Source organism: Symphalangus syndactylus, chromosome 8 (genome assembly GCF_028878055.3).
Source record: "Symphalangus syndactylus isolate Jambi chromosome 8, NHGRI_mSymSyn1-v2.1_pri, whole genome shotgun sequence".
NCBI lineage: Eukaryota > Metazoa > Chordata > Mammalia > Primates > Hylobatidae > Symphalangus > Symphalangus syndactylus.
In genome coordinates, this window is record NC_072430.2 from 81,491,212 (window position 1) to 81,511,911 (window position 20,700).

At 36.3% G+C, this 20,700-nt stretch overlaps 1 protein-coding gene across 3 annotated transcripts in view; it reads left to right on the forward strand.

The window, feature by feature from the left end:
- AGPS (alkylglycerone phosphate synthase) overlaps positions 1-20,700 on the forward strand; it is a 150,985-nt gene that overhangs the window by 51,260 nt on the left and 79,025 nt on the right. For all 3 annotated transcript variants that reach the window (XM_055289829.2, XM_055289830.2, XM_055289831.2), the window contains exons 6-8: positions 34-105; positions 1,477-1,556; positions 4,598-4,678. In XM_055289829.2, the coding sequence (XP_055145804.2) occupies positions 34-105; positions 1,477-1,556; positions 4,598-4,678 (233 nt within the window). The remainder of the gene's footprint in view (positions 1-33; positions 106-1,476; positions 1,557-4,597; positions 4,679-20,700) is intronic.

Consider the following 20,700-nt stretch of genomic DNA (forward strand, 5'->3'; position numbering starts at 1 on the left):
CTGTAATTAATTTATTTTCCCTTTTTTCAACAGCATGCCATGATGATGTAGTTAAGATTGTGAATCTAGCTTGCAAATATAATCTTTGTATCATACCAATTGGTGGTAGGTATTGTGCCTTTTGAATTTTAATATGTAAATTTGTTCTATTTAAAATATTTGTATTTTAAATATTTGCATCACCTTACTGAAAACAAACATTATTGTAATTGTGATGTGGTTATTCTCAAAAATTGGTCGATGATGCTCATTTGTGTTCTAAGTAGGATTCCTTAAACTGTTTGAGACATGGTATACCTTAGTTCATGGCTTTTTCCTCTATGGGCCCTAGTTGAAGCTGTGATTTAATGCCTGAATAAGAAAATGTTTCTGCTTTAGTAATTACTTTTTAACCTGTATATTTATGGAGAGAATTTTCTTTTTCAAAAGCTAAATATAAATATGTCCTATATAAACCTTTGAGATTAGCATAGGAATGGTAATGAGACTCCCAACAATTCTAGAAGCTCCATATTCCCTCTTCAGCTGATGATTTCTGTTGAATTTATGCAAAAAGGCACTAAAATGCCATTTATTATGAAATATTTTTCTAATTCCAAATGACTGTGACAAGCAAATAGTGGTTACTGATCACAGGCATCACATTATTAACCGACAGTTCATGAACTCACTTTGTAAAATTACGCTGAACCTTACAGATTAACACCCCCTGTAATTCTTGTGGAAGGTGACTTTCGCATGTTTTCTTTCATGCAGAACTTAAGGAAGTATCAGTCAAGAATTTATTCTGATATATGGTAATTTAGATCTTGTTAAGAACAGAGAACATTGTATTATTCTTTAATGGTATCAAGAAAGCATTTTTCCTTTGACAGTAAATGTTAAGCCAACAGTGTATTTAAATACTTCTATGTATTATTCTATATTAAAATCACTTTTTCACCAAAGAACATATAAATTTGTTTTTAAATACCTCATAATCTAGACATTTTAAACTTGTTTCTATTCAATTTATTAAAGCTTTTTTGTATAAGAATATAAGATTATTTTAAATGATAAATGAATCTCATAATTGTGGTAGAAAGGAAGTAATGATATCTCTAGTTGTATAGGATAGGTCTTTTTTTCTTTTAAGCTACCTCTCCACCGTAATTATCTGCTTAGAACTTTTCTAATCATGTTTTTGGAGTTCCACAAATTGCTAGGGGCTTCACTTGAGTGTGGCATTTCCAGGGGATGGAACCATAGCCCATTGCTTTCAGTTCCGTAATATTGCTTCATTTTGGCACTCAGCATAAAATAAAGGTGAGTTTGCTTTTAGTGTGTTAGCATTTGCAAATTGTATTTTGCAAAGTATTAATAGGTATCACTTTTCTAGTGGCCCTATCTGTATACTTGATGTGAGGGATTTGCCCTAGAAATATAGCTAAAAACAGAATATTTAAACATAAAAGTTGTTGTTTCCTATTTTGGCAGGAGGAACAAGTGTTTCATATGGCCTGATGTGTCCTGCAGATGAGACAAGAACAATTATTTCTTTGGACACTTCACAAATGGTATTTAATAATTTGAGATATATTTAAAACATTGTCTTTATTGGCTACCCCTTAATTGTCATTAAAAAAGAATCTAGCCACTGGGCGCTGTGGCTCACGCTTGTAATCCCAGCACTTGGGGAGGCTGAGGTGGGCGGATCACTTGAGGTCGGGAGTTCAAGACCAGCCAGGCCAACATAGCAAAACCTCATCTCTACTAAAAATACAAAAATTAACCGAGTGTGGTGGCGTGTGCCTGTAATCCCAGCTACTTGGGAGGCTGAGACATGAGACTCGCTTGAACCCAGGAGGCAGAGGTTGCAGTGAGCCAAGATCACACCACTGCACTCCAGCCTGGGTGACAAAAAAAAAAAAAAAAAGAATCTAATATCCATTTTGTTTTAAATGTATTTCATCATTACATTTTACCCTTGTATTCAGTTCTCCAAAAAGTAAGTTTACTTTTACCCTCAGGTATATATGTTGATGCTATTTTACCAAATTTGAATTTTGTTTTCAAACACCTAAGTAGAGAGAATAGTTTACCCATTTTTTAGATGAAATAGTTATTAACATTTTGTTGTACTTTCTTTATCTTTCTTTTTTTTCTAACAGTTTTAGAGCAAATTCTGATACAATGCTACTTTACACGTAAATATTTCTGTATAATCTCGTTTAAAAAGGACATTTTCTCACATAACTATTATCATCACTCCTGGCAAAATCAAAAGTAATTCTTTATGTTATTTAGTAGTTAGTCTACATTCAATTTTCAATATAAAAAATGTCTGTTTTATAGTTCACTTGTTCAAATGGGGATCCAGACAAGGCTCACATTTACTTTCCATTGTAGCTCTTAAGTCTCACTTTATGTAAAAGCCTCCTCTTACTCCCTGTTTTTTTCTTTTGAATGTTACAGACTTTTGAAGAAACAAGGTTATTTGTAGTATAGAATGTCATATTTTGAATTTATCTGTTGCTGCTTCTTGTCATTTAACTCTTTGTCTAAGCCCTGTATGTCCACTAAATTAGAAGTTCCATATAAAGTCTAGTTAGATTCAGGCATTGCCTTTTTTTTGTTTTGTTTTTACAGCAAGAATCCCTCATAGATGGTAATGTGCTTTTAAAAAAACGTCACATAACATCAAGAGAAGTGGGTAGTAGCTGATTGTCCCACTTTTAGTGATGCTAAAATTGATCAAGTTCAGATGGTGAACACTTTATTTTATTGTAAAGTTCCCCATTAACCTATCTCCTTATCCCAGATTTTAAGAAAAGGCAATTTATTTCCTCAGAAGATAGCTGATGAATAGCCTGTTCTGGAATGTTAACATGGGTTTGGTAGTATATATGGGATGTAATAGGGTAGCCTATATGTTTTCTTTAGGTTTTTCTGTGAGTGCCTATGAAGTTTTTTCTGCTTCTTTTAATTTCCTTTTTCTACTAAAAGATATGTTTGAACTCTTGGTAGCTACAAGGTATATATTTAGAATGAGTATGTAGTTGCCTCAAGAGCCAGTCTGTTGGAGGAGAAGATATATATATAAGGTACCATCAGATTAATGCATTCTTTGTCTTTTCATTCTGCAATTTAATAATACTATCTTTTGTTTAGCTGCCAAAGGACCAAAAGCCTGATTGTACCATAGTTGTATTGAAGTTACTGTTGTCAGCCAGGCGTGGTGGCTCACACCTGTAATCCCAGCACTTTGGGAGGCTGAGATGGACAGATCATCTGAGGCCAGGAGTTCTAGACCAGCCTGGCCAATGTGGTGAAACCCTGTCCCTACTAAAAATACAAAAATTAGCCGGGTGTGGTGGTGCGTGCCTGTAATCCCAGCTACTCAGGAGGCTGAGGCAGGAGAATTGCTTGAACCCAGGAGGCAGAGGTTGCAGTGAGCCAAGATCATGCCACTGCACTCCAGCCTGGGTGACAGAGCAAGAGTCTGTCTCAAAAAACAAAGAAAGAAAGAAAGAAAGAAATTACTATTGTCTTATAGTGAGAGTATAATTATGAGTTTTATGTAACATAAAACTAAAAGTGCATTCACATACATCATCTTATTTAATGTTTTTCACAACTCTATGAATTAAGCAGTGCAGTTATTTGTATGTGTTCAGATTTGGAATATAGGCAGCAACTGCTATTTTTGTATTCTCTGTTGTGCTCTTTCCTTTTTATTATTAAGTAGATTTATCTATATTAGTTATTGCTGTGAAATTGAGCATGTGAAAGTAGAAAGAAAGCTTCCCTGGGATTCAGAAGAAGGTTCTATATGTTACCCAATTGCTCAGCCAGATAGAAAGGGGAAAGAAGTCTGCTCTTAATAGTAGAAAGTAATTCATGAAAATTCATATATGTATATAAAAGTTAGGTCAAATAAGAATGCCAAATAACATTTTTTATTGGCAGTCATACATTTGGTAAGTTGAGCCAGATGAAATTTAGTTCCTTCTTTTGAGCCTGAGGCAGGGATATGCTTTGTTTTGTACGTGAGGTCTCTGGCCCTGTTTTGAATTAAAAATAAAGCAGGGATGCCATCTGCTATATTCAAATGTCTTTGCAGATTTTTTTTCTAATCTTATGGTCATATTCTGATATTCTTAAATTAGATAATGATTGCTATGTTAACACAGTGCAGATAGTATTTGCACAATGCCAGGACCCGTATATGATTTTTTTTACATGGAGTACCTCATTTAATTATTATAGCCAACACTTTATGTATTATTACTATTTACATTTTACAAATGAGGAAACAGTAAGCTTAGACAGTTAAATAATTTGGCTAAGGTAAGAGAAGGAATTTAAATTAACATCTGAATAAAGACAGAGTCTGTGTTTTAAGCCAACCCCTGCATAATATACTGCCTTTGTTACTATGTCATCATGTTGTATAGTCTGGGATAAGTGGACTTGGTTTCCAGTGTGGGTGGTTGAGGGGAACCCTTCTTGCTTAATCACTGTCTTACCTACTTGTTGCTTTGAATTAGGAAGTTATATTTCCTGAGAAAATATTAGTAGTTCATGGAGATCAGATTTCTTTCTTCCTTTGCAACAGAATCGAATTCTCTGGGTTGATGAGAACAATTTGACAGCTCATGTAGAGGCTGGCATAACAGGACAAGAGTTGGAAAGACAGGTATGTTATTTATTTTTCTTATTTTTTTAAATTAACTTATTCTAATATCAATTCTGATGTTATTTCTTTAATGAAAGTTTTCAAAACTGTATCCCCTCTATGAATGAAATACCTTTTATGATACATTCATTCACTCAAAGAATTTGTTTAATTTCTATTATGGGTCAAGCATTGAGCTAGATTCTGAGGACATGATAGTGAATAAGGCATTGTCTCCTACCTTCAGGTAGCTTAGATTAGAACAGAAAGTTCGATAAATAATTATTCAGAGTGAAAATTGCTATGTGGATGCTAAATGCAGGGTATTACGGATCATCAAATGGGGCTAGGTGGGAACGAGTTGGGCAAAGAAGGTATCACATAGAACCTGGCATTTTTGTTGTTGTTGTTGTTGTTAATACTGAGTCCGTGGCAAAGGACACAGCATTTAAAATGAGACTTCAGGCCGGGTGCGGTGGCTCACGCCTGTAATCTCAGCACTCTGGGAGGCCGAGGTGGGCGGATCACGAGGTCAGGAGATCGAGACCATCCTGGCTAACACGGTGAAACCCCGTGTCTACTAAATATACAAAAAAATTAGCCGGGCACAGTGGCGGGCGCCTGTAGTCCCATCTGCTCGGGAGGCTGAGGCAGGAGAATGCTGTGAACCTGGGAGGCGGAGCTTGCAGTGAGCCGAGATCGCGCCACTGCACTCCAGCCTAGGCGACAGAGCGAGACTCCGTCTCAAAAAAAAAAAAAAAAAAAAAAAGAGACTTCAGGATGAGTCTGAGTTAGCAAAAAAGGAAAGAACAATCTGGAGGAAGGAGCATATATGCAGAGCTTCTCAGGGTGACTGTTGCTTTTTTTTTGACGGAGTCTCGCTGTGTCGCCCAGGCTGGAGTGCAGTGACGCCATCTCGGTTCACAGCAAGCTTCGCCTCCCAGGTTCACGCCATTCTCCTTCCTCAGCCTCCCCAGTAGCTGGGACTACAGGCACCCACCACCGCGCCCGGCTAATTTTTTGTATTTTTAGTAGGACGGGGTTTCACCGTGGTCTCGGATCTCCTGACCTCGTGATCCACCCGCCTCGGCCTCCTGAAGTGTTGGGATTACAGGCGTGAGCCACCATGCCTGACCGACTGTTGCTTTTGAGGGTCTGCAGATAGCTGAATATGGCTGAAGGCTAGTGTGTGTATGGGAGAACATGTCTTCTTGGTATTTGTATATTGGGTGGAAGTGGGTACAGTAGTGGTAAAGGATCAAGCCAGGAAAACATGAAGAGTTCAGATCATAAAGGGCCTTATAAAGCCCTTATTAGAAGTTTGAACTTTACTTTTTAATTGTATTGTTCTGGCTGCTGTGTGGTGAAATGGGTGGTCTATGTAAGGGTGGACTAAGAGACTGCAACAATAATTTAGGCAAGACCTGAGAGTGACCTGAAGTAGTAGAAATGGAACAAAATGGAACAGTTTGAACATGGAATTCTAGGATCTTGGTGATGTATTTCATCAGCTGGGTAAATATTGGTATTCATTGAACTTTTCAGTGTGCAATTTCATTGACAACTACTCATTTCACAAATTCATGAAATTCTTGGAGTTCTTATAGTACTTTTTTGGGATCCTAATAAATTTTTGGAAAACTTTAGGTTTCTTTCATAGATTCTAAGCAGGTAATAGTGAAAATAAATTGGTTCCTTCAACTTCCTCAAACATAATCAAGATAACGATAACTCAACTTTTGTAAACAAAAATCAGGAAGTCCAATTTGTTAGTGATGTACTGACCATTTTGTTCAACTTGGGTTATAGAGACCCCTCTCCCCCAAACACTTAATAGGAAGAGATGTGATGTGATTGTTATCTTATTTTGTTGTTGTTTTCTTTTCTTTCTTGAAAAGTTGATTGACATTGGTCTGCTCCTGACCATTTCTGGATGATAGGCTTTGAAAAAAAATTATTAAACTATTTATTTTTTATTTAATGCAGTAAGATGCAGATAGCTGGAATAAAATTGAACTTATTTGTTGAGACAGTGTTAAAGATCCTCAATAAATTAAGGTTTTATATCAGATAAATAGATTTATCAATTATTATAGTTTATAATGAACTTTAGTGGGCAGAATAATAGTATTTAATGAAAAAACCTCTAAAAAGTCATGTATCAGTATTCCATTATGCTTAAATAAGGCATTATCAGCACAGCATTTTTTTTATAGCAAAGAATGGCCTTTTGTGTCACCAATTTTGTATCTTTATTATAGCATTTGATGTAGTATTTTAACCTTTCCAAGTCTTCTTTTTTTTTCTTAAAGGTTAGAATTAAAATTCAAGGAACATATTTCCTTGAAATTTAAATGACATTTTCCCAGACTAGGAACTTCTGATATTTTACCTACTAGTTCATTTCCCTAAATGCCAATAAAGAACTTTCTTTTTTACCTCCAGTAGGCTACAATGTTCCTACAGCTATTTTGATCCCAGTTAAAGTTCTTCCTCATTAAACTTCTATGTCCTTCAGATTCTACTTCAATTGAGATAACCAGTTTAAAACATCCTGCCTTTTCTTTCTGCAAGCTTAAAATGACATAAATATATAGTTGGGTAGCACAGATTTTAGTCACTTTAACTTGTAAATCAAATTGATATTAACATGATAAAATTTAATGGAAGCTGCCAACATATCAATTATGGATTTGGAGAATTTTTTCTAGGTTTATGAAATCTTTGGCTACTTTTATTAGTTAATAGTCTGAGAATGTCTGACTCAAATGTTTTTTTCTGCTTAGGGATATCATCACTGATAACCTCACATTTTCTTTCTTTGTAATAGCTATTAGCTCTCACTGCAAACCTCAAATACAGCTCCTAGCTGTGTGACCTTGGGCAAGTTACTCACCTTTAAGCCTCAGTTTCTTTACCTGTGAAGTGGGGATCATAATTCCTACTTCATGGGGTTTTTTGTCAAGATGAAATAAGTTAATAATGTGAACTACTTAGAACTTTGATTCATTCCACTAATTTTTATTGAGCACTATTTGCTTCATTCAGGCTAACTGACTTTAAATATTCTTTTTATGTGCTGTAGACTCCAAAATTTATATTATCATGCTAGACTTCTTTCCTAAACTGATATAGCCACTTGCCTAATTGATATCTCCACTTGCGTATTTACAGACATTTCAAAGTCCGCATTTTAAAAACTGAATTTTTAGAGGAAAAATTTGCAATCTTGTCTCCAAAATGTGTCTGTTCTGTAGCCTTCTTCTTCTCTTCAGGAGATGGAAATTCAATTCCTTAGGCAGCTTGGGCCACAATCTTTGAAGTCATAGATTTTTGTTTTATATTGCTTTATAATAGCTTGAAATATAATTATGATCTAATATGTACAATTTAATGTGTACAATTTGATAAGTTTTGACATATGAATTTAACCATGAAACCATCATCACAATCAAAATAATGAACATGTCCACCAACCCCAAAAGTTTTTCTCTTTCTCCTTTATAATCCTTCCCCACTCCCACCCACAACCCTTAAGCAACCCCCCAGCAATCACTGATTTGCTTTCTGTCACGTAGATTTGCTTAAATTCCCTACAATTTTAATAAAGTGGAATCCTACAGTATGTATGGGAGGAGGGTCTGGCTTCTTTCTCTAGGCATAATTATTTTGAAATTCAGCCATATTGTTGCATTTGTCAGTAGTTCATTTCTTTTTGTTGCTCAGCAGTATTCCATCGTATAGATATGCCACTGTTTTGTTTATACATTCACCTGTTGATGAACACTTGGATTATTTCTAGTTTTGGGCTATTGCAAGCGAAGCTGCTATGAACATTCATGTGAAAGTTTTTGTATAGACATATACTTTCGTTTCCTTTCGGTAAGTAACTGGAAATGGAAATGAATAGATCAAAATGGTAGGTATATATTTACCTTTTTGAGAAACTATGAAGTTTTTTCCCAGAGTGATTATATCATTTTATATTCCCACCAGCACTGTATAAGAGTTACAGTTTCTCCATATCCTTGCCAATACTTTGTATTGTTAGTCTTTTAAATTTTAGTCTAAACTTTAGTAGGTACATAGTAGTATCTCATTGTAGGTTTGTTTTGTTTTGTTTTTTGAGACAGTGTCTCACCCTGCTGCCTGAGCTGGAGTGCAGTGGCACAATCATGGCTTACTGCAGCCTTGACCTCCCTGGGCTTAGGCAATACTCCCACTTCAGCTTCCTGAGTAACTGAGACCACAGGCAAGTGCCACCATGCCTGGCTAATTTTTATATTTTTTTGTAGAGATGGAATTTTTTGCCATGTTGCCCAGGCTGTTCCTGAACTCCTGGGCTCAAGTGTTCCACCCACCTTGGCCTCCCAAAGTGCTGGGATTATAGGCTCGGGCCCCTGTGTCTGGCCTCATTGTAGTTCTAATTTATATTTCTCTAATGACTAGTGATGTTGAACATCCTTTCATGTGCTTATTTGCCATCCATATATCTTTGTTGGTGAAGTTCTCCTTAAATTATTTGCCCAATTTTTTTTTTTTGAGATGGAGTCTCGCTCTGTTGTCCAGGCTGGAGTGCAGTAGTGCGATCTCAGCTCACTGCAAGCTCTGCCTCCCGGGTTCATGCCATTCTCCTGCCTCAGCCTCCAGAGTAGCTGGGACTACAGACACCCGCCACCACGCCTGGCTAATTTTTTGTATTTTTAGTAGAGATGGGTTTTCACCATGTTAGCCAGGATGGTCTCAATCTCCTGACCTTGTGATCCATCCACCTTGGCCTCTCAAAGTGCTAGGATTACAGGTGTCAGCCACCGCACCTGGCCTATTTGCCCAATTTTAAGACGGGTTGTTTTGTTATTATTGAGTTTTGGAATTCTTTATTCTGAGAATAAGTCTTTTTTCAGATATATGCTTTGCAAATATTTTCTTTCAGTCTGTGGTTTCTCTTTTCATTTTCTTACAGTATCTCTTGAAGACCAGCTGTTTTAATTTTTTTTTTTTTGAGACGGAGTCTCGCTCAGTCGCCCAGGCTGGAGTGCAGTGGCGTGATCTCGGCTCACTGCAAGCTCCGCCTCCCGGGTTCGCCAGCTGTTTTAATTTTTATGAAGCCCAGTGTATTAATTTGTCTTTGTATCATGCTTCTGCTGTTGTATCATAATTCAAGGTTATAGAGATTTTCTCCCATTTGAGTTTTATAATTTTTAGTCTTACATTTGGGTCTCTGATCAATTTTGAAGATTTCTGAGTTATTATTTGTATATGGTATAAAATTGGATGGAAGTTAATGATTTTTGCACATGGATATCCAATTGTTCAGCACCATTTATTGGAAAAGATTATCCTTTCTTCACTGAGTTGACTTTGCACCATCATTTAAAAAAATCTGTTGTCTATATATGTCTGCTTGTAGTTCTGGACTCTATATATGTCTGTCTCTGTGCTAATACCATACTGTTTGGATTACTATAGCTTTATCATAAGTCTTTTTCAAAGTTGTTTTGGCTGTTCTAGGTTCTTTGTATTTCTATATGAACTTCATGTTCATATGGAAATGTCAGTTTCTGTTAAAAAAAGAAAAAGTCCCATTGGGGTTTTGATTGGGATTGCATTGACTCTATATATCAGTTTGAGGAGACTGACAGCTTAACAGTTTTGATTCTTCTGACCTGACCCATGAACATGGTATATCTTTAGTTTTCTGTAGGTCTGTAATTTCTCTCAGCAGTGTCTTATGGTTTTCTATGTACATGTCTTTCATATATATATGTATGTACATATATATACATATGTATGTGTATACATATACATACATATATGTGTGTATACATATACATACATATATATGTATGTGTATACATATACATACATATATGTATGTGTATACATATACATACATATATATGTATGTGTATATATATGTGTGTGTGTGTATGTATGTATATATATATATATTTTAGAGACAAGATCTCATTCTGTTGCCCAGGCTGGAGTCTAGTGGCACCATCATAGCTCACTGTAACCTTAAACTCCTGGGCTTAAATGATCCTCCCGCTGCAGCCTCCCCAGTAGCTAGGACTACAGGCATGTGCCACCATGCTTGGCTAATTTTTTAATTTTTCTGGAGACAGGGCCTTGCCATATTGCCGAGACTGGTCTCAAACTTCTCACTTCAACCTATCGTTCCACCTTGGCCTCCCAAAGTGTTGGGATTATCAGTATGAGCCACCATACCTGGCCTCGTATATTTTTAAAAACAGGATTTGTCCCTAAGTAGTACATATTGTTTGGTGCTGTTGTAATTGGTGTTTTTAAAAATTGTCAGTTTCTGATTATTCTTTAATAGTGTATAAAAATACAGTTTTTTTATACTGATCTTATATCCTGCAACTTTACTAAATTCACTAAATTTTAACAAGCTTTTTTTTTGTAGATCTCATTGGATTTTTTACATAGATGACTATGTTGTGTGTGAATAAGGACAGTTTTCTTTCTTTCCAATCTGTTTGCCTTTTTTTCTTTTTCTCACCTGATTGTACTGGCCAGATAATGTTGAAAATAAGCAAGACTTGTTTCTGATTTAGGAGAAATGTGTTCAGCCCTTTAACTATTAAGTATTTGTTAACTATAGGTGTTTTTTGTAGATACCCTTTATCAAGTTGAAGAAGTCCCTTTCTTGTGTTAGTTTATAGAGCTTTAATTAGGAATGGATGTTGGATTTGTGAAAAAAAAATGTTATTTTGTGTCTTATAGTTGAGATTAAGTTGAAGTAATTTATTTGAGTTCAGTCTTATTTTCTAAAGTAAAAAATCAGTGCTGATTTTTTCCCAATTATTGCTTTAGTGACATGCCACCAATTTTGATATGTTTATTTTCATTAATTTGAAAATATTTTCTACTTTTTTGATTTTTTTCTTTGATCCATGGTTTACTCACCGTGTATGTATGTTATTTAGTTCCCAATTATTTTGGGATTTTTCCAGATATCTTTCTGTCATTGATTTCTATATTAATTCTGTTGTGTTCAGAAAACGTACTTTATATGACTTGAATTCTTTCAAATTTATTGCTACTTGTTTTATGGCTCACAGTGCAGCCTATTTTTAAAATGTTCCATGTGCACTTGCAAATAATGTGTTTTCCTGCTGCTGTTTGGTAGAGTAGTCTTTAAATGTCTGTTAGGTCAGATTGACTTATAATGTAATTCAGGTCTCTTATATTTTTTATTTTCTGTCTACTTGTTCTGTCAGTTATTGAAGGGGGGTATTAAAACCTCCAACAGAAATTATAGATTTGTATATTTCTTCTTGCAGTTCTATTTTTGCTTGGTGTATTTTAAAGCTCAGTTATTAGGAGGATAAATGTTCAGGATTATTATGGCTTCTTGATTAACTGACCCTTTTGTCATTATGAAATGACCTCCTTTATTTGTGATAACATGCTTTGTTCTGAAATCTGCTTTTTCTGATATTAAAATAGCTATTGGAGTTTTCTTAGCATGGTATATCTTTTTGCTTTTTCCATTATTTTACTTTTAATTAGTTTGTATCTTTATATTTAGAATGTTTTTCTTATAGGCGGCATGTAATTGGTTCTTTTCTTTTTATCTAATTTGACAATCACTACCTTTTAATTGAGGTGTTTAGATCATTTGCCTTCAGTGTGATTTATTGTGGTTTAGTTTAAATCTGTCATCTTGCTATTCATTTTCTGTATTTCCCATCTGTTTTTGTTCTTCTTTCCCTCTTTTACTGCCTTTTTGAGATTTTTTAAAAATGATATGCCTTATCTCTTTAGTTTCTTTAGTAGCTTTAAGTTTTTGTTTTGTTTTAGGATTTGTAGTATACATCTTTAACTTGTATCAGCTACCTTTGAGTGATACTGTAACACTTTGCAGTATCATTTAAAAAATTTAAATAATATGAAAGCATCTTGTATATTTACCCATCTAGTTAACCTTTCCTATACCCTTAATTTTGTCTGATGTTATTTGCCTTCTGCTTGAAGGACTTCTTTTAACATGACTTTAGTGTGGGTCTGCTGTTGGCAAATTCTAATTTTGTCTGAAGAATTCTTTATTTCACCTTTGTTTTTGAAAAAGATATTTGAAGTGAGTATATAATTGTAGATCGATATTCTTTCAGCAGTACAAAGATGTTGCTCCACTGTTACCTCACTTTATTGCTTTTCATGAGAAATCTGATATTATCTTTGTCTTTGTTTCTGTGTATGTAATATGTTTTTTCCCCCACTGGCTACTTTTTTTTTTTTTTTCTTTGAGACAGTGTTTCGCTCTTGTTACCCAGGCTGGAGTTCAGTGGCATGATATCGGCTCACCACAACCTCCGTCTCCCAGGTTCAAGAGATTCTCCTGCCTCAGCCTCCAGAGTAGCTGGGATTACAGGCATGCCCCACCACGCCCGGCTAATACTATATTTTTAGTAGAGATGGGGTTTTACCATGTTGGTCAGGCTGGTCTAAAACTCCTGACCTCTGATGATCCACTGCCTCAGCCTCCCAAAATGCTGGGATTATAGGCATGAGCCACCACACCCAGCCTAGGTTGCAGACTTTACGACACTTAACCTAAATACTTCAGCACCATCTCCTAAAGACAGAAGAATAGTGTTCTTCTTTATAACTATAGTACCATTATCATGTCTAAGAAAATCAGTAGTAATTTTTTTTTTTTTTTTCTTTGAGACTGAGTCTCACTCTGTCGCCCAGCAGGATGGAGTGCAGTGGTTCACCACAACCTCTGCCTCCCGGGTTCAAGCGATTCTCCTGCCTCAGCCTCCCGAGTAGCTGGGATTACAAGCATGAGCCACCATGCCTGGCTAATTTTGTATTTTTAGTAGAGACAGGGTTTCTCCATGTTGGTCAGGCTGGTCTCGAACTCCTGATCTCAGGTGATCCGCCCACCTCGGCCTCCCAAAGTGCTGGGATTACAGGTGTGAGCCACTGCGCCCGGCGCCCTCTGGCTACTTTGAAGATTTTCTTGTTATCACTGGTTTGAGCAATTTGATTGTCGTGGACCTTGGTGTAGTTTTTCTCTGTGTTTCTTTTGTTGAGGATTTCTTAAGCTTTTTTGATTTGTGGCTTTATAGTTTTCATCAAATTTTGAAAAACTTTGTCCATTATTTCTTCAACTATCCAATAAACCCCCCTCCCTGCCGACCTTTAGACACTCTATTTACTCACTTATTAGGCTCTTTGAAGTTCCACAGCTCACTGCTACTCTTTTCATTTTTTTCTTTTAGTTCCTGTTGCTATGTCTTGAAGTTCACTACTGTTTTATTTTGCTATGTCTTTTCTGCTCTTAATCCCATTAAATATATTTTTAATCTCAGACATTATATTTTTTGGCTCCAGATGTTTAATTTGGGCCTTTTTATATCTTGCATGTCTCTACTTTTTGAACATATAGAATACAGTTATAATAACTGTTTTAATGTTTTTGTCAGCTGTGTCTAACATCTGTGTTAGTTCTGGATTGGTTTCGATTATTCACCCCATAATGATTATGCGGTGTTTTCCCGCTTCTTTGTAGCTTGGTAATTTTTATTTTTATTTTATATATATTTTATTTTTTTTTTTAATTTTATATTTTTAATTTTGAGTGGTAATTTTTGATTAGATGGTAGCCATTGTGAATTTCGATGTTTTTCAATTCTACAAATATTCTTCAGCTTTTTTCCTGGGATGCACTTATGTGGAAACAGTTGATCCTCTAGTTCTTGCTTTTATGATCTTTTGCTTTTTTCAGTCTGAGGCTAATTACTTTCCACTACTGTGGTATGACATTGTTGGATATCCTACCTAATACTCTGTGAATTAATAGTTTTCTCAGTTGGACTAGTGGAAACAGGTACTGTTTCTGGCCCTCTGTGAGTGCTGGCACTATTCTCTAATCTACTGGTGTCCAACCCTTTGAATGTGAGGACTTTTTTGGTGGCAGATATCATGAAAATTATGCATAGACCTTTTTTTTTTTTAAGCTCATCAGCTGTTGTTAGTGTTAGTGTATTTTATGGGTGGCCCAAGACAATTCTTCTTCTTTCAGTGTGGCCCAGGGAAGCCAAAAGGTTGGACACCCGTGCTGTAATCCATCTGGATTATTTCTTCTTCTGGTCTTTGGTATTTCACTCACTTGCATTTACTTTTCAGTACTCTGCTGAAGACCTGAGGGGCACACTCTGTAGATCTCCAGGCACCTCTCTTTGTGCTGCTTTTTTCTGTACTTTTTCCTATGAACTCTAAATGCCTTGATTGCTTTGACTGAGCTCTATGCTCAATCTCAACTCAGTGTTTGCCAAGTTGTGCCTGGATTCTGTTTCTGTGGAGCGCTAAACTAGGGTCAAGTCACAGTGCTCATCACCTTTGTTTACTTTCTCATAGGGATCACCGTCCTTCCTGACTGCAAGTTCAGTGTTTGAAAATTTTTTTTTTTCTTTTTTAAAATACAGGGATGGAGTCTCGCTATGTTGCCCAGGTTGGTCTTGAGCTCCTGGCATCAAGTGATCCTCCTGCCTCAGCCTCCTAAAGTGTTAGGATTACAGGCGTGAGCCACCATGCCTGGCCTGTTTCTTCTATTTTTCTGTGTTTTAGTCTTTTTAGGTGGAAGGGTAAATCCTAGCTCCTTTTACTTCAGTTTGGGTAGAGGGGGAAGTTCCTGCTCTGCTTTTTATTTTTTTCATCACACTTCTAATTATTCTGTATAATTTAATTATGATTCTTAATTAATTTCAGTTTCCTTTACTATTTCTCCTTTTTTGTTTAGCAGCATATACATTTTTCTCAATATTTCTCTATAATATAAGCACCATAATTTAGGGATTTTTTAAGCGATATATCTGAAGCTCAGCTTGTAGTCAGTAAATATTTGTTGTTTCAGTATTGAATTGGAACACAAGTGAGATAAAGCTTTTATTCCCATAGGGCTTCATGGCACATGGTAAATGGTTAATGAACACAGTTATTTTCATCTAGCATAGTATGGGGCAGAGATGTTATTTTATTAAAAAAGAAATCTTGAGTCAGACATGGTAGCTTATGATTATAATTCCAGCACTTTGGGAGGCCAAAGCAGGAGGAATGCTTGAGCCCAGGATTGGAGGCTGCAATGAGCCATGATTGTGCCATTATACTCCAGTTTGGGAGACAGAGTGAGACCCTTTCTCGGGGAGCGTGGTGGGTGAATATTTGATTAATTGTATGAGTAAATCTGTGGACCTTTCTTCAGCAAATTTTTCTTACCAGCTAATGGCATTAACAGAGACAGAGACCTTATAGGAGAAAGTGGCTAAATGTATATGATCTTAGATACCATTTATTAAGCACTTACTATGCACCAGCAATTGTTTCTCACTAAATTTGCATATTGTGGTATACTGTGGTATGTAAATTTTCTAGCAACCGTAAATGACAAGTTTCAAACCCAGGGATTTTTGTTTGTTTTCTTAAACTTTTTGGCAAGAAAAACCCAGGTTTCCAACCATTACACTTTCTTCACTTATTTAGTAGGAAGTTAGTAAGATTTTAAACAAAGAAGTAAATTTAAATTGGTGTGGTAGAGCTCATTCAGCATGGGGAACATCTGGTTTTTTTGGTATCTTTATCTTTTGCTTTACACAATTCCTGGTATATAGTACCTGCTTGTAATTGGAGAAGATAATGAAGTAACCTACCAGACAAAAGAAACAAATTAATCGTATATGTAACATTGGATATACTGATAGAAATAAGGTGTAACACCATACTGTCAATACTAGACAGATCAACGAGACAGAAAATTAACAAGGATATTCAGGACTTGAACTCAGCTCTGGACCAAGCGGACCTAATAGACATCTACAGAACTCTCCACCGCAAATCAACAGAATATATATTCTTCTCAGCACCTCATTGCACTTATTCTAAAATTGACCACATAATTGGAAGTAAAACACTCCTCAGCAAATGCAGAAGAACAGAAATCATAACAAACAATCTCTCAGACCACAGTGCAATCAAATTAGAACTCAGGAATAAGAAACTCACTCAAAACTGCACAACTACTTGAAAACTGAACAACCTGCTCTTGAATGACTACTGGGTAAATAACGAAATGAAGGCAGAAATAAAGATGTTCTTTGAAACCAGTGAGAACGAAGACACAATGTACCAGAATCTCTGGGACACATTTAAAGCAGCGTGTAGAGGGAAATGTATAGCACTAAATGCCCACAAGAGAAAGCAGTAAGGATCTAAAATTGACACCCTAACATCAAAATTAAAAGAACTAGAGAAGCAACAGCAAATTCAAACGCTAGCAGAAGACATGAAATAACTAAGATCAGAGCAGAACTGAAGGAGATAGAAACACAAGAAACCCTTCAAAAAATTAATGAATCCAGGAGCTTGTTTTTGAAAATATCAACAAAATAGACTTCTAGCCAGACTAATAAAGAAGAAAAGAGAGAAGAATCAAATAGATGCAATAAAAAAAGATACAGGGGATATCACCACTGATCCTACAGAAATACAAACTACCATCAGAGAATACTATAAACGCCTCTACACAAATAAACTAGAAAATCTAGAAGAAATGGATAAATTCCTGGACACATAACACCCTCCCAAGTCTAAGCCAGGAAGAAGTCGAATCCCTCAATAAACCAATAAGAAGTCCTGAAATTGAGGCAGTAATTAATAGCCTACCAACCAAAAAAAGTACAGGACTAGACGGATTCACAGCTGAGTTCTACCAGAGATACAAAGAGGAGCTGGTGCCATTCCTTCTGAAACTATTCCAAACAATAGAAAAAGAGGGACTCCTCCCTAACTCATTTTATGAGGTCAGCATCATCCTGATATCAAAACCTGGCAGAGACACAACAAAAAAAGAAAATTTCAGGCTAATATCCCTGATGAACATTGATGCGAAAATCCTTAATAAAATACTGGCAAAACGAATGAATCCAGCAGCACATCAAAAGCTTATCTGCCACGAGCAAGTTGGCTTCATACCTGGGATGCAAGGCTGGTTCAACATACGCAAATCAATCAACGTAATCCATCACATAAACAGAACCAATGATAAAAACCACATGATAATCTCAATAGACGCAGAAAAGGCCTTCAATAAAATTCAACACCCCTTCATGCTAAAAATTCTCAATAAACTAGATATTGTTGGAACGTATCTCAAAAAATTAAGAGCTATTTATGACAAACCCACAGCCAATGTCATACTGAATGGGCAAAAGCTGGAAGCATTCTGTTTGAAAACTGGCACAAGACAAGGATGTCCTCTCTCACCACTCCTATTCAACATGGTATTGGAAGTTCTGGCCAGGGCAGTCAGGCAAGAGAAAGAAATAAAGGGTATTCAAATAGGAAGAGAGGAAGTCAAATTTTCTCTGTTTGCAGATGACATGATTGTATATTTAGAAAACCCCATCATCGGCCAGACCCAGTGGCTCACGCCTGTAATCCCAGCACTTTGGGAGGCCGAGGCGGGCGGATCACGAGGTCAGGAGATCGAGACCATCCTGGCTAACACGGTGAAACCCTGTCTCTACTAAAAAAAAAAAAAAAAAAAAAAATACAAAAACAAACAAAAAAAGAAAACCCCATCGTCTCAGCCCAAAATCTCCTTAAGCTGATAAGCAACTTCAGCAAAGTCTCAGGATACAAAATCAATGTGCAAAAATCACAAGCATTCCTATACACCAGTAACAGACAGAGAGCCAAATCATGAGTGAACTCCTATTCACAATTGCTACTAAGAGAATAAAATACCTAGAAATACAACTTACAAGGGATGTGAAGGACTTCTTCAAGGAGAACTACAAACCGCTGCCCAAGGAAATAAGAGAGAACACAAACAAATGGAAAAACATTCCATGCTCATGGATAGGAAGAATCAATATCATGAAAATGGCCATACTGCCCAAAGTAATTTGTAGACGCAATGCTATTCCCATCAAGCTACCACTTACTTTCTTCACAGAATTGGAAAAAACTACTTTAAACTTCATATGGAACGAAAAAAGAGCCCACGTAGCCAAGACAATCCTGGGCAAGAAGAACAAAGCTGGAGGCATCACGCTACCTGACTTCAAACTATACTACAAGGCCACAGTAACCAAAACAGCACGATACTGGTACCAAAACAGATATATAGACCAATGGAAAAGAACGGAGGCCTCAGAAATAACACCACACATCTACAACCATCTGATCTTTGACAAACCTGATACACACAAGTAATGGGGGAAAGATTCCCTATTTAATCAATGGTGTTGGGAAAACTGGCTAGCCATATGCAGAAAACTGAAACAGGACCCCTTCCTTACACCTTATACAAAAATCCACTCAAGATGGATCAAAGTCTTAAATGCAAGACCTAGGACCATAAAAATCCTAGAAGAAAACCTGGGCAGTGCCATTCAGGACATAGGCATGGGCAAAGACTTCATGTCTAAAACACCAAAAGTAATGGCAACAAAAGCCAAAATTGACAAATGGGATTTAATTAAGCTAAAAAGCTTCTGCACAGCAAAAGAAACTATCACCAGAGTGAACAGGCAACCTACAGAATGGGAGAAAATTTTTGCAATCTATCCATCTGACAAAGGGTTAATATCCAGAATCTACAAAGAACATAAACAAATTTACAAGTAAAAAAGAACCCCATCAAAAAATGGGCAAAGGATATGAACAGAAACTTTTCAAAAGAAGACATTTATGCAGCCAACAGACATATGAAGAAATGCTCATCATCACTGGTCATCAGCGAAATGCAAATCAAAACCACAATGAGATACCATTTCACGCCAGTTAGAATGGCAATCACTAAAATGTCAAGAAACAACATATGCTGGAGAGGTTGTGGAAAAATAGGAATGCTCTTATGCTGTTGGTGGGAGTGTAAATTAGTTCAACCATTGTGGAAGACAGTGTGGCAATTTCTCAAGGGTCTAGAACTAGAAATACCATTTGACCCAGCAATCCCATTACTGGGTATATACCCAAAGGATTATAAATTAGCCTATGATAAAGACACATGCACATGTATGTTTATTGCAGCACTATTCACAATAGCAAAGACTTGGAACCAACCCAAATGTCCATCAATGATAGACTGGATTAAGAAAATGTAGCACATATATACCATGGAATACTATGCAGCCATAAAAAAGGATGAGTTCATGTCCTTTGCAGGGACATGGATAAAGCTGGAAACCATCATTCTCAGCAAACTATCACAAGATCAGAAAACGAAACACCGCATGTTCTCACTCATAAGTGGGAGTTGAACAATGAGAACACATGGATACAGGGAGAGGAACATCACACACTGGGGCCTGCGGGGGGGTGGGAGGCTAGGGGAGGGATAACATTAGGAGAAATACCTCATGTAGATGATGGACTGATGGGTGCAGCAAACCACCATGGCGTGTGTATAACTATGTAACAAAACTGTACGTTCTGCACATGTACGCCAGAACTTAAAGTATAATGATAAAAAAAACGCAAGTAAGAGGTACCACTTGGGGAACCATCAGTTAAAACAGGTGATTTAACTGTTTCCCATCTGTGAAAATAGGAATAATAATAGTGTCAGCTTCATAGGGTTGTTGAGCAGATTAAATGAATTAACACACTTACAAAAAAAAAGAAATAGTTAAAGTGTGTACTTAATGATTTGCTTCTGTATAATGTCGAAATTTGTTTTGTCATGACAGTATGTGAAACCTCTCTTTTCAGTACCTGGCACATCTTAGGGCTCCATGAATGTCTTTTCTTCTTTTCCCAATTTCATAAAATTGAGTAAAAGGTTATGTTTTAAAAGAAAATCGAGTAACAGTAGTGTTTTAAGAGAAAATAATTCATAGTATTCTGTTTGGAGATGGAGTTAGGGAAGAAATATAATGTAACAGTCTGATAATCTTCATTTTAACCTCTTCAGCCATTTATTAAAGCTTCTTTCTTATAGATGGATATTAACCTCTTAAAACTAAATAATATATTGAATATTTAATGGAGAAACTTTTATTATA